The 26,093-nt window shown below is 41.9% G+C and overlaps 1 protein-coding gene across 9 annotated transcripts in view; it reads left to right on the top strand.

Moving 5' to 3' along the window:
• The window catches only part of PHACTR1 (phosphatase and actin regulator 1), a 309,142-nt gene that overhangs the window by 225,915 nt on the left and 57,134 nt on the right, over positions 1-26,093 (top strand). For 8 of the 9 annotated variants that reach the window (XM_042806680.1, XM_042806681.1, XM_042806688.1 and 5 more), the window contains 3 exons: positions 8,030-8,110; positions 15,146-15,331; positions 16,356-16,562. In XM_042806680.1, the coding sequence (XP_042662614.1) occupies positions 8,030-8,110; positions 15,146-15,331; positions 16,356-16,562 (474 nt within the window). The remainder of the gene's footprint in view (positions 1-8,029; positions 8,111-15,145; positions 15,332-16,355; positions 16,563-26,093) is intronic. The other variant, XM_042806683.1, reaches the window with a different exon arrangement.

Here is a 26,093-nt window from a genome sequence, read left to right as displayed (position 1 = left end):
GTTTGCTGTTATTATAGAAAGAGTTGTGCTGCTTGTCCTACAGAGTACAGCTCTCTTTTCTATCAGCAGGGAGATCCTCCGGGCTGGCAGACAAGGAGACCAAATAGTGGCTAGTAGTTTGGTTGTCATCTCCTGGTGGTTTGTCCAAGCATTCCTTCTCCCTTCTTATCACCAACCTGCTGGTTTTTTGGTTCTATCTTGATATTTTTCTCCTCTTTTTGTCCCAGGAAAACGGACTCCTTCACCATCTGAAAGTTACACTGGAAAATCCAGTTTTCTGACATCTGTTAGAATTGTTTCTGTAAACTGTGCTCTGTATTTTGCCATCTGGATGTGTTGTCTGATGAAGAACAAATCCAAAAGCAGCAGCTTGCCTGGTTATTTATATCCCATGTATAAACTGTTCTGGAGAGAATTCTGTTCAGCTGCAGGAGTCATCGTCTTATTCTAGTGATGCCCAACCACATGGATGCCTTGGTTTTTGCTTTGAGGAAGGTTCCTTGAACTACTGTGCAGCAGATTATTGCAAATAGACATTTCTGCCATTACAGATAACACTGCAGGTCCCTACTGAAGCATCGTCTGTCCGGGTACCATCTTCTCGGGGTAAGGCAAGCACACGGCAGATATCTCACCCAGCTCTTTGCTAATTTGCTTTTAGCGTAGTTGTTGTTTGTTGTACATACAGAAATCTGAGACTGCAAGGTGCCTAAAGCAAGCTGAGTCACTTGTAAAAAGCAACCGTTCTTTGGGATGTACAGCTGCTGCTGCTGTTCCTACATATTTCTTTCAGATGGCATCACTCATCCTGTCTGGTTGCAAAGGCTTGATGTGTAGAACCCATATTCTTACTGTTTCTTTGATGCTACAACTTCTGCAAGTTGTAACACAGAAGCCTGTAGGAGAAGCCATCATTTCATCTGCTAGTGGCCCATGTGAAAACATGAATGGATCTCCTGTCATAAGGATTACGTCAGCTGCCTTCTGCTGGCACTTAGGGCATCGCTTCATCGCAGTAAGAACTGTGGTGGTAATAGCTATGCTCAATTTTTCTTTAGTCTAGCTATAGCTGCTGAGGGTGTTGGTAGCAGTATGGACTTAAGCATGGGCTGTTCTAGCCTGCCAGGTTCCTTACTTGGATGAAAGCCTTCAAGTAAGTCAGTACCACCCACTCATTACTGTTTTTGATGCCTAAATTACTCATACTCAGAATGCCTGGGGTATGACTTTCTGTGCTGCAATCACACTGTAATTGCAGAGCAGGCGTACTCTAAGACATGCTATGTTACTTTATTGCAAATTTTTTTAATTAAGCTACAAGGGTCTCATTTTTCATGAAGTTTGTGGAAAGCAATACCTGTTGTTGGCTCAGCTTTCCAGTTCTTAACCTAGTATTACCTAGGAATTGATGAATATGCTGTGCTCCAGTTCAGAGGGAAGAAAAAGAGGAAGGTATTTTGTACAGTTTTTCAATATTCTGGTCAGCTTACTGAATTTCTCCCTAACCTGCTCAAGTGTGAGAATAAAAGCCATTATGTAGAAGGGATGAAAATGCGAGTCTTTCCAAAATACTACTGATAGACCATCACAGTTCATTGACCCAGTGGAGTTCTGTTTTCCTGTTTATCAATTGGGCAGTGAGGGTGGTAACATTTTTCTTAAGGGTGTCTAGAGTCTTGTTTTCCTTTCACTTCCATCTTCTTAGATTTTTTTTTTGAACACACACTTTTTCAATATTTGTCAAGATTTCTTGTTTTATCTCCTGTTTCCATGTATTCATCTTCTGCCAGGCTTGCTCTGCTTGGCCTGTGAAATCCATTATGTTGGGTTTCTTTGGATCTCACTTGAAATTTAGTTCTTTCCCTAGGAAGGCAGCTTCTTTGATTGATTTTTTTTCAGTCCTTCTATATGAAAAAATTACAGTCCCTCTGCTCTTGGATTAGATTTCTGATTTCTTTAGTTCACTTCCTTCTGTTAATTATGGTAGAGCTGTTCAGATTTAATTTCTCCGCCTTGCCTTGTGCTTGCTGAATTCTTGGTTATATGCTGTATTTCTGAGTTGTGTTACTGTTTTGTGATTTTCTTTGCTTAATGTGGTTTGTAATATTTTGATTAGCTCTTACAATTCCATTTTTACAGATTTGACTTAGCATCCATTTTCCTCCAGAGTCTTTCCTCTGGCAGTTTACATGTAGTAATGATCAGTATAAATGTAGAGTTTTCTTAAGGCTGATTTCAGCTTCTTCCTCAGTTTTACTTTCACCGTCAGTGAGGAAGAGAGAATTCAATTTTTGTCTATAATTACTGGGTGTGGCAACTGTTACACCTCCTCAACTCTTCTGGTCAGTAACTAGGGATTTTAGGTTTGATCCTGCATTCTCAAAGGAATGTGTATGTTTTTACTGTATAATTTCAGAGGCTTGCCTGTCACAAATGAAGATTTACCATGCTCGTAGCCCAGTGCTTCTAGCTGGAGACAGGCCAGTGTCTTGAGCTGATCTGAATTTGAGTGGAAGCAAGATGCCCTAGTATTGCCTTCTATTTTAAGTAGTCATAATCTAAAATAAATCCAGTTGTACTTGCGAGACTGGAAATAAAATAAAATCAATAGTGTTTGGGGTTTTTATTATTTTGACCTCTTTTTCCTATTACTTTATTTGTCTTAATTATAGATTAGCAAATTTTAAGCCTAGAAGGATCATTTCCTAGCCTCACGTGTTGGCCACTGGCCACAGAACAGTTGCTGTTAATGCTTTGTTGATGAGCCAAGTTGTTTCAACTTGTCTATACCTCGTTCTTCCACCTCTATAACGATAATAATGGTATTCGTTTGCTTCTAGAGTGTTTTGAGTTACTCTTCCAGTGTGACATCAATACTGGGTTTTGTTCCTGTTTTATTAGGTTGTCTTGTAGACATTGGAGTTTTCAAAATGATTCATGTACTGAAAGGGATTTATTTGGTCAACTACTTTAGCGGCATCTGATTTGGAGAAGTATTCATAATATTTTTTTTTTTTAATCAAGCTTAACTTTTAATGCCCACACATCTTTTCCCCATTGATGTTCACTTATTCACTTATTTTGTAATCTCGTAGAATGGGAGCGCTAGGCTACAGTCAGAACAAGAAATGTCATGGGTGAACATCACAAACAAAAAGGGGCTCCTAATCCTTTCTAGGTAGTAATCATTCTGAATCAGATTTTGTAGATGGTACTGTTAGAGGAAAACCCAGGCTGAGATTAGAGAGACCCAGAACTTCTGTAAGGAACTTTACATCTCAAAGAATCAAAAATCCGTTGGAATGGTTTTTCTTCCCTCAGGCTTCAAGAGTTTTAGGAGTGTTCGAAGCCAAGCAAAATTCATACTTAGCACTGAGCAAAGCAAAACAGTTATTTCAACCAAGCTATGTTTTGATGTTGGTCAAACCCCAAGCTCACAGCAGCAATGCTGGGTGTCATACCACAGCTATTGAAATAATCCCAAAATTAATGGAGCTCCATGTGAGCTGACACACCTACATTTTCCTCAGTTCCATCTGAGACTTATCTACAGCAGTGTTTCTTTTCTTAAAAGTACCCTCTTCAGTCAATTTTGATTTCAGGAGTGGATTCAGCCCTAATTTTATGTGTCTTCACCTCAGCTACTCACCCTTAGCGTCCTTTACAATCAGTAAAGGCTAACAGGTACTTCCAAGGTGCAGTTCAACCTGTTTTAGATGCTTACATTAGGCAGAGGTCAATCATGCCCGAGACTTGCTCTTAATATATAAGGAGGCCAACTCAGAGGCAGAAGCCTACACTGTAAAAATTTGCATCAGATGAATCCCACTCCATTTGATTATCAAGAAAGTCTACATAGTTGGAAGAATTTCAAGATGATGGAACATGTTTTGATACATAATCCGTCACATCTTAAAATCTCTCCTTCCTTACAAGTCTAAAGGAAATATTGATGGTTGTTTATCTTAACACCGTGCAAAGCAATTGGTTTACTTGTTTCTAATTATTCAGATCTGAATTATTAGCAAAGCAAATTTCTGCCGCTTGAATCCAAATATAATTAATGCACCAGAAAGCTTCTGCTCTAAGCTCCATTCTTATAACAACCTTTGCTTCCTAAAATCATCATGAAAATTATAGTGGCCTTTGAAAGGAAGAATTCATGCAAAGCAATCCCCCGTGCTTTTTAAGACAAAGACCAAGGGCAACCTCAGAAAATAGGGAGGTTAAGATTCAGTTGGCTGGCACAGACTGAGATTTGGTTTTGGTTGTCAGATGAGAAGAAAGGGCAGGACTTGTTTATTTAGTCCACCCCTTGGTTTAAGCAGCAACATGACAAGTTATGCAAAGGAAGCCGGTTTATTCTCATATAGATGCAGGTTGGAAGAGTTCATTTGAGATGTTTTGGTCTTGGAGGGAAGGATGGGAGCGACAGAAAGGTTACATGTCCTGACTACAATAAACGCCTCTTTGGCTGGTTAATGGAGCGGCAGAAGCGCTGGGCACAGAGGCAGCGGTGAGCTTCACCTTCTCAGCTGGAGGAGCAGCCCACAGTCGCTGCCATCACCGAGTGCAACGGCTTACTCGAGGAAAAAAGACAAAACTGTGCTTGATTTCCAGAACCGGGGGGGGGGGGGGGGGGGGGGGCAGGAAATCCTCCTGACCCTGTCAAGGCTTTGCTGATCTTAATGGGTCTGCCACAGAGAAAAGCTCTGCTTGAAGAGCAGAGGGGTGCCGCTCCTGAGGGACGAGTTCAAAAACACCAGCTCAGAAACATTAATAAAAACATTCCCCACTGTTTCCTTATCAGAGCTTAAAAGAAACAGCTTACTGCAGAGCATGCTGGCAAAATCTGTATGCTTATATCATAAAATACACATACGTTTATTTCTGTAAACTAGTAACTGGGTTTCCTGGAGAATGAATGAATTTGTTAAGATAACCAGTTTCTGGCATAAGTAGACCCCATAAAGAGAGGCTTAATGCTTATTTCTAATCTCCTGGAAGACTCCACAAATGAAAAAAAATGAGGTTAATCACCAATGAAGTACTACATCTTTTGTTAAACATTAATTATTTTTAATTTTTCCCCATCACAGATTTTACAAGGTTCTCATGAATCAAGAATTAATTCAGAGGTTTTTATTTATCCTCTGCTGTGAATGGATCCCTTTTCAGTGGAGAGTGAATGAATTTATTTTGTATCAGCTTGAAAAGAAAATCCTTCGGAAAGAACTGGTGATCTTTGCCAGAGAAATCCAGACCAAGTGAAACATTTCATTGTTCAGGCTGTTAGATCCTAATGAGTTCTGCATCTAAGCACTTGTGATTTTTTTCCATCTGATCTAGCAGTAGTATAGCAGCTTATGCACTTAAATGTATGAGACTTGTTTGGGAGGAAGATTTGTATTAAAGGAAGGCAGCATGTTCCATAGTTTTAGTATAACATCTGTTATTATCATTCAGTGCTGCTCTTAGCCCAGCATGCCCTTTCTCTAAATATCTTATTAATTAATCTGGCTTAGTAGGAAAATAATTAATACTTTAAGTCCTGTACATACTTAGAAAGGATTTAGAAACTGAAAAAATGTTTTTAGTCTGAGCTTCAAACTGGAGGGTTGGGGGTTTTTTTCATTTTTGAGCAGAAGCATATTACAACTAAAAGGGAGTATCTGAAAAGCATATGTATATACAGTCTTCCAAAAATATACATTCTATATTTGAAATTCGGCTAGACTGCAAAAATAGTCTGTGACTTTGAGAAGTCTTGGGCAATACTTGAGTGTCTTCCCCAGCAACTGTTTTGCGAGAGGTGTTCCTGCACTTCTTCAAAATGTCCTGATATCCCTACTTAGCACTTCAACTTCCAGAATCATTAACTCCAATATGCAAAATTATGTGTTTCTTACCACTACTTTAATAATGTGGTGGGACTTCCTAGCCATGCAGTGAGTGCTCCCTTGCATAGCCAGCTGTTGACTAGGCAGGAGGGTGAGACAGTGAACCCGGGTGAGTGCCAGGGAATTTGTATATAAAATGTGGATCTCTTGCTTAGCTATTTATGGTAAAGTACAGAAACAGCATTATTTGCCCGTGTCTTTGTTTTGTGAGCAGTGCTGCTGTCTATATGCAGAAACTGCTGCTTTGACGCTGCTGTCCCACCCAACTTGATTTTCCACTGAAGAACAAGCTTGCACAGACTGGGTGCTGTTCGCTGCTTAGGCTAAACAGAAAAACACTTTGTCAAACCTACTGGAAAAGGTGTTGGGTGCCACCAAATTGCTCTTTAAAAGTCAGTGAGGGTTTTAACAATTTCTTTTGTGGAAGAAAGTTCAGGAGTTAGCTGTAGCTTGTTTAGGCTTTTTTTTTGGAGGGGCTGAGGACAGCTATTCTTACGGAGGAAGAGGAAAAAGCTTTAAATGCCATACCAGAACCAAGGCCCCTTCAGCACAGGGAAAAGGCGGCTTGGGGAGCAGGCTGCAAGGTGACTCCAGAGTCTGATTGTTGGATTATTATTTTTTTTTTCAAAAGCATATTAGAAACTTAGAAATCAAAGTTTCATTGGAAGTGAGTGAGGTGCCTAAAGCGCTTCTTCAGGCAGGGCTGAGGCACTGGAAAATGCTGTGGCTGTTATGTTAACAGCCTCCAAAATAAAACTGTACCATGTGGCTGGTTAATGGGTATGGGGCTTTGTGTCTCAGCATAAGGGACCTGCCATTAATTCTGGTCACTGCTGAAGTTCGGAGGATGCGTTCAGGGAAGGCCGAGGGGTTTATTAGCTACTGACTGTACCTGCTGGCTGTCTTTGTCCTCAAGAATACGTGTTCAAAACTGATTGCAAAAATGGGGAAACCTAAATTTACTCTATGGAAAAGAATGAAGCAGAGCTGGCCTTGTTCTTACTAAACTGTAAGTGTCTGAAAGCAAGTAAGTTGCAGTGAGTGCAGTGTGTCAGTATAAGCATAGCTAATTCACCAAGCCTGTGGTGCCCCTGCAGGCACAGCCAGCGTGCAGCAGTGTCAGCAGAGGTTACACCCCCACGTTTTCAAGGGTGAGGATTTCGAAGCCTCTTTTGCTTTAAATCTGCCTTGGGCAGACTGGAGATGCTACGTCCCAGTTCATTTGTGTGTGCGTGCATCTGTGCTGGGTCTGGTAGGGGAGCATATGGCAGAAGCGATTCGCCCTTGACAGTGCCTCTTTTTTTGGCAGGCACGGGCTTGTTTCTTGCAGAGAGCGCGCAGTCGCAGCCACTCCTGCACATCACTTCTTGTGCCCCTTGCTTGCTGGCTTCCAGCTCTTTGCCTGAATGCGTGTCCTTTGTGGTGTTTTGGTTAATTGGACATTGTTTTAATTACTGCTGAACTAAACAAACATGAAATTTCTGTCTGTTGTTTTGCCACCCCAGTGACCACGGTCTTCGAGAAGCCAATACAGGACTCACTACAGAGCTGCTCAGACCTGGTGTAAACTGCAGTGGCTGGGGGAAAACACCCCTCCAGGGAGGAGAAGGCTCTGTTAAACAGCTCTTTTTTTGCAATGTCCCAAATGCCTTGATCTGTTCTCAGTGGAGTTAGTGGCAAACAAGCCTTGGCTTCAGGGCAGTGGAGGTGCCAATCCTCTTCTGTGGCCTGAGGACAGTCCACAGCCACATCTTTCATTGGTGTGATCCTTTGGGTTGCCTCCTTTCTTACCTGTCCCTCTCCAGCTTCTGCACTAATTGGTTTTTTTCTCCCTTTGCTGTCTCTAATTCTCCATAGAAATGCTTGGGCCATGTGGCAAGATTAAGCAACGGGAGTGCAGAAGTGCCCTCAAATCAGTCAGTCTATAGCCATGTCTGTCAATAACGGCTGCGCTGCAGCAGCAGGCAGGTTCTCTGGACTGCCAGTAGCCTTTGTTTCAAGATGCTGATTTGCCACTGACTTGAAAAGGAGAAAAAGCAATTTTTAAATGTCTTAAAAGGCATAGAACCTTTTAAAACAATAATTTCCCTTCTTTTCTATTTATATTGACCCTTCTCCTTTGCTTACAGCTTTGGAAAGAAAAATATCAATGAGGCAAAGCAGAGAGGAGCTTATAAAACGAGGAGTGCTGAAAGAAATTTTTGATAAAGGTAAGTGTTCTTCTTTTCACAACATTAAATAGACATCCCATGTAGTTTTATGACCAGATATTACATTATTGTAACACTAGGAACTGGGAATACAATCCTGAATTGCAGGACTGTGCAGAATAAGGTCTCCAAACGTCTCTTTCTAATTTCACTGTGGGCTGGCCCTCCCCATTGGATGCATGTGATAATTATCTAGCAAATAAAACCGAGGGCTAATCAGAAATGTAAAGCAGTGGAAATATAAATCATGGCAGCATGCAGGAGTCACTTGCTGCAGAATAGCAAGGCATCCAGACTGCGGAGAGATGGAGTGGGTCCATGCCTGCATGTGTTAGCGTTGTCTGGTTGAGCCACTCTGGGATTAGCTGTTGTGGAAAAGGGGAACATTTAAAGGTTTTAGATACTCACAAGCACAGAACAGTGCACATTCCCTTGAAACAGCTCAGAAGACATAATAATAATAATTCCTTCTTCAGGATAATTAATTTGTAGATATGGTAATGTATTATTTATGCAAAACGCCGTTGTTTTACAAACACCATTGTTTTACATTGGTAATGCAACACATATTTGACACCTATTATGCGTGTGTCAATGTTACACCATAGCTTTTATTTGTTTTGCTGCTTCCCTTGTCAATAACTAAGGCAATGAATTAGTCAAATTGTATAAAGACATGCCAAAATTGCCTCATAATTTCAATAGAACTTATGCATGTGCTTTAAAGCCTCATTAATTCAAAGTCTAAAAGTCTTTAACAATACCAGTACAAAACCTGTTAGAAGTCAATAGAAGTTATAAACTTTCACAGCTATAAGAAGTAGGGTCTACCTCATAAAGTCTGGAGCATTTAAATCTGCTACCTGTTTTTTTAGTCTAGTTTACTGGGAATTTAAAAGTTTACTAACCAGAGCTGTTTATTTTTTTAAGTAAGCAAAATAAAAAACACTGCAAAACCAAAGAAATATGCTGCTTGTTGCTAAATTCTACAGTCGTTACCCATTACATATTTTAGACGCTGCTGGTCCTTTAGATCTAATACTGCCTGTGCTCTCATCATGGCCTGCTGCCTTGGAAGTCATCCTAGATTCAACTCCCGTGTAGAAACAACACCTGGCAGAAGTTTTGCCCTTGGGTTGTCCACGTTTTGGCGTGTGACTCGGATCGGATGCGCGGCCAGGAGGCAGGCATCCCGGCGAGGGGCCAGGGTGTAGCTCCCTATTCAGTGCCCTGGCCAGCTCAGAAGTCAGCCTTCATCACACTTCCACCCGGGCTGTGCCCTCCTTCATCCCTGCCTCACATCACACACCGTCACTGCTTCCTGACCTGTCCCTGCACATGCCTAAAGGCATCCTCAGAAAAAAATCTTTCCGGTGCAGCCTGACCCTGCCCTCCATGCTGCTACCAAAGTGTTGCAGCTTTCTCCATTCATCATACACTGCTGTAGTTTGTAATCTTCTATGTCATCTTGTGAAGCGGATGCTAAGCTGTCTGAAGATCCTCATCTGAAAAACAGGTTAATTCCTCTTTGTAGTAATTTTGCACCTTTTCATATCAGAAAAAGCTGGCATGAAACACATGTTGCTTCATCCTATTTCCAGTGTTAAAAGCAGAAACATCAGGCTTTTTCATTGTCAGATGCCACTAGAAGGGAAACTACAATGCAAAGCAGCTGGACTTCTTATCCAGTATCCTACATTATTTGCTGCTGGTTGCAAACACAGGAAGCTAGAATCGGTACCCCTCCTTGAAAGAAAGAGGTAGGACAGAGAAGAAAGTGGTAATATACAATTATAGTATCAGTGATCAAGTAGCTTTGATGATACAAGTATTTGAGTAAGGCAAGATTTGTAGAGCAAAAGCAATTTCCTTCAGTGGTGTAATAATCTGAGAGTAATTCTAATAAAGGATATTATATCTCACTGTGAACCTTCAGTGGAAGTAAGTAACATTTTCCTTTTAATTCCTGTTAGGTAATCTCTAATCCTTCTCAAAAACACAGCAGACTTCAGCACTTCATAGCAGAAGGCTTTATTTGATGGTGGTAGCACCTTCCATGCCAAGAGACATCTTGCACAGACAATAGATGTAGCCATAATGTTAAATCTCTTTGTCTCCCTTTCCTAAGAGGAGGACAAAGCAGACAGAATCAGCCTGTGCGTGAGCAATTTTGCCTTTTTCTTTATTAAAAAAATCCAAACAGATCAAAGGAAACTTATTATGGATAGGCCAACCCAAGAACAAAAATTCTGGAGCTTGCTGTATGCTTAGTATTGGTTTTATCATATCTTCTATGTTGAAGAAAAACAGAATTAGCAAGTTCGCTCACCTGCTGTATAAAATGACACTCTGACCTGTTTGTGTCAGGATTTGCTGGCTTTTCAGAGGACTTGGTGTCATCCAGCAGGTGAAAGTTAGCAGAGGGCAGTAAGTCACGGTGTTCACACATGGGAGAGTCAGTGCAGTCCAGCTGCTGTATTTGGGAAACGAGAAATGCTTTTATCACTTCAGTGACACCCACACTTAAAGTAGTCAAGTGAAACCACTCCAGACTGAACTGCAGAGAGCCTTTTTCTTGGCAAGGGCCAGACTCATGACAAAATCAGTTCCTGTCATCTTCCATTTCCAGGGTTCTGTGACTTGAGTCTTCTGAAAATGTAGGCAAAGGTTGTAATTTTTTCAAATACTATGTACTTCTGGAAAAATCATAAATTGAAGAAGCATCTCATGGGCACCTGCTGTTCTAATAGTTTGTGGGCAGGCAGTGGCAAGAAGTTTAAAAACACAGCTTCCACCTTCAACTCAGAACATAACACAATTTAGATAAACTCACATTCTTGCTCTACCATTGCTCTCACACATACAGATAAACAGCTTTGATTTCACATAAGGGTGTAACCATCCCAAAAGCATCTGTCTTTTGAATTGCCTACTGTTCCATGGTGCTGGTCAGAGAATTAAATCTACTTGTAGTATTTTGATACCTCTTCTTTTTTTATATGAACATAGATGAGATTGCCTGTAGTGAGAAATTTCTGAATATGACTGTATGCTGATTGCCTGATTGAAATGACGGTGCAATGGTTCTGCAACGTAGCATGGGCAGTCTTCATCTTTTTTATTTTTGTGGTTTTGTACTCTAATCAACATGATAGATTTAGGCCCAAATTTCAGGTTACCTAAATCCTGACAGGATTTGGAGGTGTTGTGCTTACGTGCTGAGGCAGGTGTTGTGGCAGTATGCGAGCATAAGTTTGAATAAGTAGCTTTGGTAATGCAGCAAGGAGGAAGGCATGGCAGCCAGCAGAGAGCCAGTTGTGCTGCAGTTTCAGTATGCTGGAAGGATCTGAACTCCTCCAGAAGCAGGGAGGACATCCATATGTCATCCTGTCTCAAACTCAACAGGATCCCACAAAATTGGAGGGTCTGCTTAGAGACTGAAGTCAAGGAGGATCCTAGCCACTGTGCTAAGGTAGCCACAAAGGCTAGGAAACAGCCCCGGGGACAGGTCTTGATCACATGCAAGAGCACTCAGTTTTCCATCCCTTAACCCATGGGGGCCATGACACAGAAGGACATGAATTTTTCTCTGCCCTTCCTAGCCTTTGCCATTGAGAATGCTTGCCTGGACAGTCTTAACTTGAGAGCAGGCAAGTACTGAAGGAGACAGCCCAAAGTGAAAAATAACTCAGGTTTTCAAATTGTCCTCATCACTTTGACTTCCTTAGCCATTTGTCTATGGAAGGAGCACATGAGCGAGGTACTTTTAGATATGCAAGAAGTTCCCTAGTCCAAGGTGTTCAGAGTGAAAATACATGGTAAGAGGGTAGGCACAGATCCAGTGTACTGAAACAACAAAAAGACTCGTTTGTACCAGTCAGCATGATGCACTGTGGGCTGCTTTGCACCAGGCAATTTTTTAAAAGTACCTGAAAATGGAAATGGCAGGTGAGTTCAGAAGTGCAAACCATGCTTTGAACATATCATGGTTTGAACATATCATCTATGCATTCACCCCATGCTGTTATTTTCACATGCTAAGGTGAATCAAAGTGTCTGGGTAGAGTCCTCTGTATCAGAGAGTTTCCTCTGAGGGCCTGTTTCTTCAGTGACTTCAGGTGTGTGAAGCTTCTGAGTCACAGAAGAACAGCCTTCACCTCCTCCTGTTGCTGCAGAGGACAGGCTACTCTCTCGTCCCATCCAGATCCAGCTGATTCACACTCATCCAGCATTATCAAAGCTCATGCATTTAGGGAATGTTGTTCTCCAATAAGTAGCAGCAGGGTCTGTCAAAACACAGCAAACGATTTAGCAAGTGTGAGAACAAAAGATTACATATGTTACCACTGTGCAAAATTAACTTTAAACTCATATCCTGTTCCTGGAAACTAATTGATTCATCCATGTCTGTGTAATAATTGCATTACCAGGATTCTTTTCATTTGTATGTCAGCTAACCAGAGTAGCTTTTAGGACTTTAAAAATAATCAGTAATTTGCCTTTTGTATCTGATTGTCACGCATGTCTCTGATCCAGGATTAATTCACACTAAGATATTCTTCATTCCACAAATTATTTTATCCACATCTTTGTTCCCTTTACTGTACTTGAGCAGCTCCCCATGTGGCTCTTCTTTAAGAGAGATCTGATTTAGGGTGTGTATTTCAGTAATGATTCTGTGTCATGTCTGGTGATTTCAGTCAAATTGAAGGACAAGTTTTAGAGTCTAAATGAAAACCGGAGGTATTCAGAGGTAAGATTAACAGAGGTTATGCTGTCAGTACAGAGGGCTGTCATGCTTGTTATGACAAAAAGCAAAACCCAAAATTTTATCTCATGTTTTACTTTTTTGCACTCATAAACCTTCAACGGGTTATTTGAATGCCATCTTCTTAAATCATGCTGAATATACCACGAGAAGTGCAAAGTGCACTTAAGACAGGTTTCAAGGTGCTCAGCATGTTACGATAGGCATCCCACTTCATTAAAAATGTGTAGACACCCCTCCAAAACATAAGTGCTACCGGTTTTATCATGCATACTTTTTGTCTGCTCACGGTGATGGTCAAATTTAGTCCTGCACCAAATTAATGAGTATTGCTGGAAGCAATCACTGCCTTTCATTCAAGAAATAGTTGCTCTGCATAAGAAATAGTTATGCTCTTTCATGAAACCAGGTAACTGAGACAACAGCAGCCCCTATCCCAAACACGTGTGAAGATGTGTGTTTATAAAAGGGAGACAGCAAGTACAGAATACATAGCATTTCCACCCAAACAGCTAAGTCAAAAAACATTCAGCTTAAATACTGGCTGAACTGTTGTTTGATTTTTGCTGCCTAGGGAAATAAACGCGTTTTGTATTGAATGACCCACAGCAGTTAGAAGGAGACTGTGTTGTGAGCAATTGGCCCAAACCTTCAGTTTTGATTAATGTTGCCACCTTTTAGCCAGCTCAGTTGATTGCTCTGAAAGCCATGGGTCGGGTTTCAGTCTGATATGATGTGGCTGTGTACCATAATAGCTCTCTAGGTCCTCAAAAAGCCTCCAACAAAAACAAGAAAGTCAAGACCTTGGTATTTCTAATAATTCCAAAATAAGCAGGAGACCGTCTTCACTCGCTGTAGAGAAGCTTTAAAAGGCAGAAACATAAGTCTGAATACTTACTAGGTAACGTACTTTCAGACTTGTTAATTGCCGTGTCCTGACGCTTAAGTGAGACATAAATTTTTTTCTCTTTTCAGTATTGTTTTCCAGAGTGTTCTGCACATCTTAGCGCTGTGAGGGAAAAATGTGCACTTGCTTGAATGATGTACATCTCTGCTCGGTACATTGAGCAGTAATATGGCTAATCAGAGGTGCCCAAAAATCAAGAACCAGATCCTGAAATCCTGAGTTTGACTTCAAAAAATAATTTAAATGCATAGTAAAATTAGGCTTCATGTATTTGCCTGCTGGTTTTTAGCGTTACAGGTCACATTCCGGTTATATTTTCAGGCTTCCACTCGTAACCATAGGGGCTGAACGCTTTCCTTTATAAAATTGTAATTGAGATATCCATGTAGTCATTGCCTCCAGGTACCAGAGTGCTGTGAATAACAAGTTCTGAGATAAAAATCATGCGGGTTGACACCACAGAGAATTATCTGATCCCTTGCTTCTGTTCTTTATTATTTCTAATGTAAAGTGTCGTTTGATAGGAAAGAAACCACCAGCTGCTGTTACAGAAATTTTGCTCAGATGCAGGAGATATTATTAATAACTTCAAAGCAGGCTTTCTAAATGGAATCTGCTATATCCCAGTATTAAGACCTTACACCAGGCAACTATACAAATTATTCTCTCCCTCACTTAAAATCTTGATGCCGGGAGCTGTAATGTTTTTATTTCTGTGTAAAATAGGGACATACTTCTGTGATTTTGCTTCTGTCCCTTATAGCATTAAAATTGGTGTAAGGGAATAGAGCCATGCTGCTTCTTATTATTAACATATTATAAATTATAGACTGTGTATATTAGTATTCTTTAAAAAAGCTCCATAGCTTCAGTTCCAGCCCGTTCTCATTCCTAACTTCCCAGCTTCAACAGAGACAGAGGGAAAACAGATGTTGTGGCCCTGGATGGGGCCACATGGTCCCATGGGTGGAGGATGGTCGGGAACCATCCAGCTTAGACCATGGATCATAATGACCATCCTAGGGTAAGCAAAAGATCAACACAGATGTTTGACAGATCTGTCCCAAATCTCAGTAACCCCTTAAGGCATGTGGAATGCTGTCAGACTTTTGTGAAATTGTTGTGGACGGAACATCACAGTCAGACATCTCCAAAAATTGCTCTGCACAAAGTTGTATTTTTGAGATATAAACCATATTGTTTTGATCCTTATCCTTGTGTCTTTTGTATACGTACAAGATCTCAGTTCAGGTTCCTCATCTGCAAGCAAGCTAATGGAGATAGATTTCATTTTACACTCTTTCTGCATCTTATTTACATGTCTTCTATTGTCATTCTGCTTTCCTTCAACTATGAACAGATGGGGAACTTTCCATACCAAATGAAGAAGGAGCTTTGGAGAATGGGCAGCCTCTGGGCTCCGGACAAGTGCTGAGCTCCAGCCAGGTCTCCCTGCCAGCCCTAGCAGAACTGGAGTCAGGTCCAGCATCTGGGGAACCCTGCTCGTACGAGGTGCTCCCGACCACAGAGATCATGGATGGGACAGGTAACACCTTGCTTACAGTATGATGTAGCTACTCTAAGCTGTTTGAAACAAGTTTTTGACTTCTAACATTTGGTGTCTAGCCCTGAGAAATCCTTTTCAAAGACAGAAGTCTTCTGGTGGAGAAGGAGGTGACAGCATACAGATTGTCAAGGAATGCCCCATGAGAAATTTTTACTGACTTGGCATAAAAGTAGCCTCTACTTCTACACAGGTGACCTCTTTGTGAGTAAGACAAAGTCCCTGCACTCTGTGAACATTTAAAAGTAGATTTCTAACTCTCTAACTGTGCCAGTGAGCCCCAGAGCAGAGAGCTGACATTTTTAAACCCTAGAGTACAACGTCATGCCCTTTAGCTGCCGCATGATGTTGGGTGATGTTCACACCACGCATCTTTTAGTAGCTAACACAGCCAGCTGCCCTGCCCTAGGTGAGGCTCTCTGCACTTCTTCCCCAGCCCACGCAGAGAGACAGCAATGCTGCACATCTGCCTAGGTTAGCTCCTCTTTCTGCATCACTTAGCGCTGAGTTGTGGACAAAGGTCAGAACAAGGAAAAGTGACTGGTAGAAGTGTTCATCCAGGATCCTGCGCAGCTATGCAGCCTCTTTGAAATGGAGTAGGCCCCGTGAGGTGCTTTTACATTTATAGGATAGGTTTAGAGACCAGCTGCTAATATACCTGGTCCTGAGCCAGCTGTGGTGACAGACCATCTGAGATGTGACATTTCAAGGCTCTTGATTTGTGTTCAAGATGTGGGAATACGTCCCAGCCTGGCATAAGTAGGAGCTGGCTTCTGTCAGAGGTAATGGGTAATTCGGCTGTTATGTAGATGTGTGTTGCTTCTTCTCTTTCTCTTTTTCTCTCTTTCTTTCTCTCCTCCTTTTTATGTTATATGATGTTTGAGTGAAATCTGTTAGTCATTCTTAATCTGCATTGCTGTGCTGCTTTTCTTGTCTCACTACGGCTGTATCCGCCGCTGCTTTGCTCATAACGTTGTTGCGTCTGTGATGTGGTTGTGTCCTCCAGCGTCTGAAGACAGTCCCACATCCAATGAATCCGGCGTCCTCCTGTCCCAAGATCCTACAGCTAAGCCAGTCCTGCTACTTCCCCCCAAAAAATCTGCCGCTTTCCCTGGAGACCATGAGGACACCCCAGTGAAACAGTTGTCCCTCCTCAAACAGCCCCCTGCCCTGCCTCCTAAACCTATTGCCAGGATTGCCAGCCACTTAACTGGTAAGTAGGTGTTCCTGGACCCTCAGCACCACCGGTTCCCTTACAGGAAAAACCTGCCCTTACAGCCAGTCCTTCCTCCTCCTGTAACGCTGTTTGCACGTGTTGTTGTGTGTACTGGTAATGTATCTGTGTTGTACCTAGGGCAGGGATCACGAAGCGTTTTCAGGCTATAACTTCATCAGGGTTGCTTCAGGGCACTTCCCCTCTCAGCTGTAATTACCTAAGCACCGCTGCGTTTCCTAACCCTCCTCACTTATTCATCAAGACTTACCATCACGACAAAAATTGCAGGTGCTCTGATAGGAAAGGAAGTGTCAGGAAAATACTAGGATATCTTTAAATTCCTTTAATGAGAAAAGGGGCTTGAGGGAGAGTTTTGCTTTCTCCTTTTGCCCTTTGTTGCTTTTCCCCCTCAACTGCCTTCTGGGCGGGTCCCCCTGCACACACCCTTTATCTTTCCCTGTATTTGTCTTTTACTTGGCCCCCTGATCCTTACACAGGCCATTCTGCCCCACAGCTTCTTGCCATTTTGCTTTTCTGCTCACGCTGCCTGCCTAACTCTCCCCGCTTTCCTTCCCTGCTCTGACTGCTCCCCCCACACTGGTGAGTCCTGATGATAATGGGCAGCTCCAGTTCCCAGTGACCAGGATTTTGGTGTCCTGCAGTTGATACTGCAATTCATCTCAGTGCATGGCAGCTAGCAACAGTAGGCAATACAGGCTCCTTTTCTGTGTTCCAGATGTCTTTACAAGTGCCCAGGCGCTTTGGGATTCAAAGCTCTAGGTATAGATGGAAGGAGGATTGGTGGGTCTCCTCTCTCCAGTCTCTCATTTAGACCATGAAAGCAAAGGATGGCTACATTTACACAGACCAAAAAAGGTTCTCTAAATGCTTGCCTGCACCTTTTGAACAGTCTGCTCGTAATTGCAGCTGCTGCCCAAGAGGCAGCACCTCAAAATCATGAGTTCAAGATGAGGTGTGGTGCATCTCTGTATTAGCGGGGCTACAAGTCTTCTCACTGGGTCGATCTTCTTGTGTTAATGCTGCCCCGATCCTTTCAGGGCTGATGTGAGAAGAGCTCAGCCCATGTTAATACATTCCAGATTTTTATTTTTTTCCTGACAGTTAATACCTGTTTTATTTGGGTTAAGATACATATCAAGAAAGGGCTCATTAGGAAAGAGCATGTTCTGGTTTTCTCTCACATCTCTGCGTAGTCTCTTCATGTTTCTGTTTGGATGACCGCACACTTTTGTTCTGTATAGTTTTGTTCATTTTATGTGAAATCCCTTTACTTCTCTGCCTGCCAAAATCTACACATGATGGTTAGTATTTTGCCTTATACAACAAACTGAATGGGCAGTTCTGCAGCCTGCAAAGCCAGGCAGCACTATTAATGGCTTCAGGTGAGGACAAAACCAGCTTTCTATGATCTCCCATAACACTCTGTCCCAGTTACAAGAAGCTGCTCAGAAATGAGGCCAAGGTGGAAGAAATAAAAAAATAGGAATGGCATAAGAAAAAACTCAATGCTAAATGTCCTTCATTCATATGCCTTTCTTTTATAAGAGATATCAGAAGAATCAAAGGATGAGGGATTCTGGTGTGGTTTATTTTGCAGCTGGAAATTTTGTGTGAAGTAGAATCAGGCTCAAGCTGTCAGCATAAGTCAATTGCTTGATGGTGACAACTTCCCAATGAAAATGAAACAGAACTGTGACTTCTCTTACTTTGTGGTGGCCTTCACTAGTCTCACATCCAGTCCTAAATAAACTCTTGTATGTGCATATAGATAGACTCTTGTATGTGCATATACAGGACCCTCAGGAAACAGGAACAGAGATTCAGATTTAGCAATAGGGGCCTATTTTAATTGACAGTTATTCCTGATGGAACTGAAAGCCTCATGTGTACGTACCTTATAAATAAAAGTATTAAACTTATTCTTAAGGGTCCGTTTACTTTGGTGGTCTAAAAGATATACATGTTTTTCAGTGCCTTGTGTTCTCCACTGGTAATTATTTTAGCCGTGTATAATCTTTGGAAATGAGCAATCAATCCTAATGAAGCACCCTCATCAGTGAGAAGCAGAATTAATGCTATTCTTCTACTAATTACTCCAGAGACATCATCAGATTGTGTGTGAGAAAACAAGTAAAATCTGAATTCTGGCATTTGAGAAGACTTTTCTGTTCTTGTTGCATACTCATTTTTCTCCTGAATATTCTCTGAGAAGTTTGAAGAACAAATTAAGACATACTGGGTTTGGCTAACGGAGAGTGACAGTGGTTTAATGATCTGGTATCTCTGTTCAAGAAGACTGCGAGAGGAGATGTGATCTTATGGAGGGTTCAGGTACACATCTGAAAATGCGGAAGCACCTCTTAGCTTCAGTCTTAAGATGTGTACATGTATGTGTACATATGTATATTAATTTAATAGAAACATGTTTTTTACAAACATATACTACAAAATCACTACGGATGTAGTCAGCAGAAAAAAGAAAAAAACCCGAGAAATATTTTAAATACAAAACTTGAGAAAAGAAAAGCTTCCTTTGAGTCTGATGACCTTCTTGCTGTGAACTTATCCCAGAGTTCTTCAATAAAGTCACAAGGACTGACTTGCAGGGTTTGCCAAAGGACTTAATACAGGTTTTAGAAATGGAAGAGAAACATTCCTCACCTCTGAAAGCATTTGTGAACCATCTCAAACATCCATCTACCTGTGCCAAGACAAAGATTGGCCTTTCCGTCGATAAGAAATGCACATAAAAGAGCAGGCCTAAAATAAACATGTAAGAGCACATTTAATTTTGGGGAGAATGAAAAGCAAAAACCCATTTTAAAGGTGACAGGAGGAGAGAATTGCCTCTAGCAAATATGAATCACACAACCTTGGCATGCTGCTTTTCCAGGCTGTGGGGACGGGGCAGGATCCAGGAGCAGCCGCTGGCAGCGGTGCCGCCACCGCTGCAGAAGATGCTCCGTGCATTGTCTCACACCATCTCCCTTGCTCTTGATGATGCTACCTCCACAGGGAACGTCCCTATCACAGCACTGGGTGTGGAAGTGCCCACGCAGCCCCAGAAGACAGGCAACCCTAGGAGAAAAATATGATCCCTAACTGTTTTGATATTGTTCTTCCACTGCTCTGCATTTCCTGTTGGCCAGTCACCTCCTGGTGAGCCTTCTATTGGTTTTCAGATATGATTATTATTAGACAGCATTCATGGACAGAATTTCTTTCATCAGTTTAATTCTCCAGTATCCAGAACACAGGCATTTAAGACAGCAGTTGCAACCCCCTTCGTTGAAAATGTAGGAGGAGCTGAAATAGTCACCTGGGTCTAAATTTAATTGGACTGCTGGGGTCAAGTCCCCAGATTACCATAAAGTCTTTAATGGCCAAAATTGGGAAGGAGACTGGTCATATCTGATTTGGTAGACAAAATACACCAGTGGTGTAAAGCTCCCTTTGATTTTGATTCATTAAGCTGTTACTTCTCACCAGCACAGATAATGTTTTCTGAAATTAATTAGATATTTTCCATTCAAACAACTGAATCTCTGGTAACCCATAAAGTCTCCTAAAACACCAGAGAACAAAATATATGCCACTAAGCTTGGATCTCAGCAACACCTGAGTGTATTTGAGACCAAATTTAGCCTCATTATAGTAGGGTGTAGCCTTGGTCATATCTGTCCACTCAGCTATTTTGTTTAAGCTTTGAAAAACCTTTTGCATTCTCTTGCTTTATTCATACAAGATTTTGAGGAGAGGCATACCACGTTTTTAGTTCTCAGGCTGTACTTTCTAGTTATGTCTCTGTAGAGTAAGAACTGATTCATAATTAGAGACAAACATTTAACAAAGTAGGAAACATTGCAAGTCCCCGGAAGTTACTTCTGATAATGCAGACAAGGAAAGGATGAGGTTCAAGAATGTGGATGCCTGGTGTCCTGCTGCATTGCCACAACACAGCTTGTTGTTAGTTACAACATTATGAAAGTATTTACAGCTAAAATTTATACGATAAATATTCTCTTCAGTATTTTATAACACAACAGTCACATGTGTTTCAGAAGGCTTCTCTGTAGATGAGCCCAAGACGTTATCCACAAGCTTCCTCCTCTGTGATGTTACCCCCTGCTGCCTGCTCTGGCAGGCTCCATTCATGAAGGCAGGTTACATTCATGTGGGGGCAATGGACAATTCTCTTTTCACTGTGTGCTTGAGGGAGAAGCAGCAGATCAAAAGCAAAGCAACTCTCCTTCACTAGGAACCCCGGGTTCTCATGGAAAACTGGACCCTGATGCAGTTGGTCTCTCTGTTCTTCCCCTGGCTGCTGCTACCTGGAGGGGAGTACCTAGAACATACAAGCATCAGGCAATCTTCTTGTCCTTGAAATCCTCCTTGGGGCCCTGCATGGGAATTCATGCACAGCTGTACTTTTCAATCTTTAAGCTAATCATGCTTTTCCTGTGTTCTCCAAATTCAACTTGAACCTTGGATGCATACATGGTACAGAGCAGCAAAGAACTTCAGTCTCAAATCTTCCCTGAAGACATGACTGCAGATCTTGCGGTAATCAGCAGGAGACGCATGGCAAATCTTTGAGAAAAATTTTTAACTTGTGTTTATGAATCTGCTCAAAAATTCATTGAAATAAGAAAAGAGACTCCCTCTATTCAGGCACAAGTGTGTTCCCAGAGAGGAGGCCTGAAAAAGTAAAATCTACTTGTCCAAATGCTACGAGCAAATACAAGGCACATCACCTCATTTCCACTATGGAGCTCTCTCAACAGGCCACGCTGAGTTTTGCACTTCTTGTTTTTTGCACATTACAGAATGAATTACAAGGATAGAATTTAAAGAGTGACTCATTAACTTCAGGACAAGTTGTATTACTTGTAGTTGTATGTAGCACAGCAGATGTCACCGTATAAGGTCATTCAGTGGGAAGGAACCTCAGCAAGACTCCAGTCCAACCTCCTGCTCTAAGCAGGGCCAGCTGTGGGATCAGACCAGGGTCCTTCGTGCTTTGTCCAGCTGGGTCTTGAAAACCTCAAAGGATACTAGCTGCGCAACCTGTCTGGACAAACCTGTTCCACTGTTTGGCCCTTGTCATGAGGGAAAACATTTTCCTTGTAATCCAGTCTTGAACCTCTTTTGTTTCAGTTTTCACCCACTGTCTCTCATCCTCCCACCACGCACCACTGTGAAGAACCTGGCTCCACCTTGTTGATAACCTCCTCATAGATACCGGTGGGCTGCTGTTAGGTGTCGCCCCCACAAGCTATCTTTTCTCCAAGCTGAACAAGCCCCAGTCCCTCAGCTTCTCACAGGTCAGGTGCTCCAGCCCTCAACCCCTGTGGTGGCCCTCTGCTCAACTCATTCTGGGTTCTTGATGTCTTTCCGGGGAGATCCTAAGCTTGGCACAGTGATATATGTACAGTCTAAGGAGTGCTGAATAGAAGGGGAATAGACCTTTGATCTCCTGGCTATGCTTCTCCTCATACAGCCCAGGAGGCTGTTGGCCCCCCTTGCTGTCGGGGTACAATGCTGGCTCCTGTTTGGCACCACAAGGAGTCAAGAAAGAGAGTTTCTGCCAGTGTCAGGATAACAAACACAGCCAGCTCTGCTACAAGCCCAGGATTCCCAGTCATGCCCTCTTAATCCTTGCAGTAGTTGTGCTGGGTAAGGATTTCAGGTTTTTAATGAGCTTTTTTTTTCTAGGAACCCTGCTGGAGCAATATTTGCTGCCATTTGCGTCCGGAACTTCCTAGCACTCTGTCTGCAACGGGTGTAACTGCAACCAGTGCTGACCAACACTCCAGCCGTGTTCGGTGGCTGGGAAGCATTGGATTTGGTGTAGTTAGTGTGCGGCTTCAGTGTGCCACAAACACATCAGAAGCAGCAAACATGGACAGGCCTTCTGTGCAGTGAATACAAAATATGTTTATCTGTTTCCTGAAAAACCCAAGAGGAAATGCAGCAACTATAGGTATTAACAAAATTATCTATATGAAAGTCATAAGGGCTGACCTTATGTTTGTCATAGGTCTGATGTGCAGCAAATATTGTGGCATCTACAACTAGCTTTTAAGTAATGTATTGTCATCAGCAGTGGGAAGATTTCTATGTCTAACATCTCTTCCGTTAATTCTGACACAGTTATTACTTAACCATGCTCAGTGCCGAGCGGTCAGAACCCTGCTGGGAACCAACATCTTGAAAAATTGCTCATTATTCTCTTGAGCATGAAGAACCTCGTCCAAGAGAGATTAATCAGACTTGCACACCTGGCTTCACAGAGTTTGCTTCTCTTCTGTCACATGAGTGCCTTGTGCAGTGATTTAAGGCTGTGGTAATGTTCCACTGAGAAGACACTTAACTCAGATTCCTTGTTTATATTTCCACTGTCTAGCTTCTTACACATCTACAGATGTCCATGTCTGATGGGTGTCCCATGCTGGAGACAATAACTGTTTCCACCCCCTGGTTTATACATCACGTACATTGTAAAATTAAAACAAACAGAGGAAAGAACATTAAAACACAGTTATCCTACATTCAGGGACAAGATGTTGTCTTGCTTACTCCAGATGATGGTAGAGCAGTTTCCAAAAGCCTGCCTGGAGCCCATGAATTTGAGCAAGGCCCCATTTTTTCAGCACACTCACTGATCTGACCATGCAGTAAAACTCTCAGTACAAGGCCTCCGTTACTGATGTCGGTGAAGATATACATTTCCAAGAAAATGGATTGAACTCTCCTCCCATTACAGTCATTCTCCTTTTAGCCATTTTTTTTTTTAACAGACAAGTAGAATTCTCCCAAAGGTGAAGGGCAGGCAAGTAGATTTAATTCCTCTGGTTCATTTTCAAGGCTCTATGTAGGTATTAGGTCCATATTCAGACAGGCTCAAGAGCTCAGGTGAAACACAGTTGGTCTGAATAAAGCCTTATGTTAAAAGTAATGGACTAGATTTTTTACAGGTGTCCAGTGGAGTCAACCAGCACTGATACCATTGAAAACATGTTGATGTGAAAGATTTCTTTAAATTTAAGTGGAAACTAAAGGTCCATACCTTTGTTGTGAAGAGTGGAAACTGGAGTACGCACACCTGATTCATGATGGAGTATGTGGTTACTTGGGATAATTAAGCTATACTTGTTCTCTTCTGCAAATCTAAAGCTGCAGTGCCTCTGTCACAACTCTACTAAATGAATGTTTGCATAAGAAAAGAAAATAAATTTTTACTATATTTTAGAAGAAAGATGGAAGGATTCCTGTTTGCTTTATACCTGAACTATTTGACATGTTGTACTCACTCTCAACATACAGTATTTCTCTAATCTTCAGGATCACAGAAACCAGCAGATCCAGTTGATAATTCCAGTTATTCTTTTGTCAGAAGCAGTAGATGCCTACAGTTGGGATCCGTTTGAATTCACCATTAAGGATGACCCCCCAGCATCATACACAGGGTGGTAGGGCATCCAGCACAGGCACTGTCAGATGAAGATGTTAATTGAGATACAGAAGGATCTAAAACCAACAGTCACACCTGTACTTTTCAGAATGGAAGTGCACATCTCAGTGTAGTCTTTGTAATTCAGGACCAGCTCTAGAACTGAAATTGCCTGGAGCACAAATGTGTGAAAACACTTTGTTACTGCAAATCCCATAGAAGCCTCATTCTCAAGCCTCTATACAATTTACTATTTACTCTTTCTGTTATTTACCTCTTATTGAAGATGGTATTCTTTTATGCAGGCGAAAGAGGAAATATACACAGATGATGTGTATGTAAGAAAAACACCATAGCTTGGAGACCTTCCTGTGCTTGAATAGAAAATCCTGAAAGTATTTTTTTTCTGCTGTACAGAATGCAGTCTGCTTTAGAGGAGAGGACAGTGCCCTGTGGCTTTGCAATCCCATCAGTTAGATTTCAGCATTGGTGGAGCCAGCAGAAGAATTTTTGCCTTTGTGAGACATGTCAAGTGGATGCAATATTGGATTGAAAGCCAAAAGACTTAAGTTCTACTCTCTGTAACTCTCCCAGTCTTCAGTGTGGAAAGACCACTCTCTCCCCATGCCTCTGTTTCATCTTTGCACGCCCTTTGCCTCTCCTACGCCTTTAGCCTATAACCCTTTTGAAGAAAGGGAAGACTTGCTGTCAGTCTGTTGTTCCTAGCGTAGTAAAACCACTAGTATCAAGTGGATACTGTGGATGCAATGAAGCTACAACTAGCCCTAAAAAAAAGTCTAATGTCATATCTGAGCTTGGGTCCATGCATAGTCTTTTTCCACATTACTATCCTTAATAATTTTCAAGTGTTGGTGCTTGGAACTCCTAGTGTCAGCCTTGTGCACCCTGGCTCGTAGATACAGATATTAATATAGGCAATACCCAGAACAGGCCAAGAGGGAGGAGGGAATAAAAGGGGCAAGAATAAGTATAGTTAATACTAAAAAAAAAATCTGGAAAAGGACTTCAGAAATCTGATATTGCTCTGGAGGGTGATCACATTGGAAACCTGGAGGGCAACATCTTACTCCCAAGCTTTCACAGGTTGAAAGAAGATTCCAGCCCTTCAATTCCTCTACCATGTTAGAGTAAGAAGAGTGAATTGAAGCAACAATTGGCTGAAGAGCGCGCAAGCCTTGCCTGCAGAGCTGCATTGCAGAGCCAGATGTCTGTGGTATTCCAGGCTCGAAAGGGCCTGGCCTTCTTCCTAAACACAAACTCACAGCATATATATATTTACTCTTAGTTTTGCTCTTAGCATACGTGGTGACCATTTCCCACACCTATCTTAGGAGCTACAAGCCATCTCATTAACTTCTTTTCCCTTCTGAGAACATTTCACAGTGCAACTCCAAAAATCTCCATCCTTTAGTTGAGTCCTGGCAGAGAGAGATTTGCTTGTGGACCTTTCATTGATTTCCCACGGAAGTCAGAGGAGTCTTTGCCTGGCAGGTCAACTGTGTGATTCAAGGAACGTGCCTGGAGTTAAAAAGGTTAAAATTCAGTGCATGAGTCCAGAGAAAAGTGCCTGCCAGGTCTTCTGTAAAAGAATACATTAATCCTAACAATCTTCTGCCCTTTATAATTTTCTCCTCCTGTACCTTTAGTTTTTCCAGACCACTCCTGTTTAGTATTCAAACTCTATTTATTTTCTCTCTTGCCCTGTAATGTAATTTTTAACACCAGATGTGTTGCACATTACAAAGCTGTAAGAAATGTGACTTGTAGTAATTGCACTGCAGCCGCTGAGAAGGGTCAGGAGTCCCTGAGCTTTTGCTCCAGCAGTGAAGGTGGTGAGTCATGCTGTAACTTCAGACACCAAATTGCTCTCCCCCTGTTTGTATGCCTGTTGAGAAGGAGACATCACACTTACCTCACGGGACTGTTTTGGAGGATTAGGGCTTTAAAGCATCAAAGTGTGCCACGAGCCTTGTTAAGCATTGCTTAACGTGTTTATTAAGGGGCATGCACAGCCCTGGGATGTTTTCTGTGAG

This window comes from Tyto alba, unplaced genomic scaffold (genome assembly GCF_018691265.1).
Source record: "Tyto alba isolate M040663 unplaced genomic scaffold, T.alba_DEE_v4.0 Super-Scaffold_48, whole genome shotgun sequence".
Classification (NCBI taxonomy): Eukaryota; Metazoa; Chordata; class Aves; order Strigiformes; family Tytonidae; genus Tyto; species Tyto alba.
This window is presented reverse-complemented; position numbering and strand designations above follow the sequence as displayed.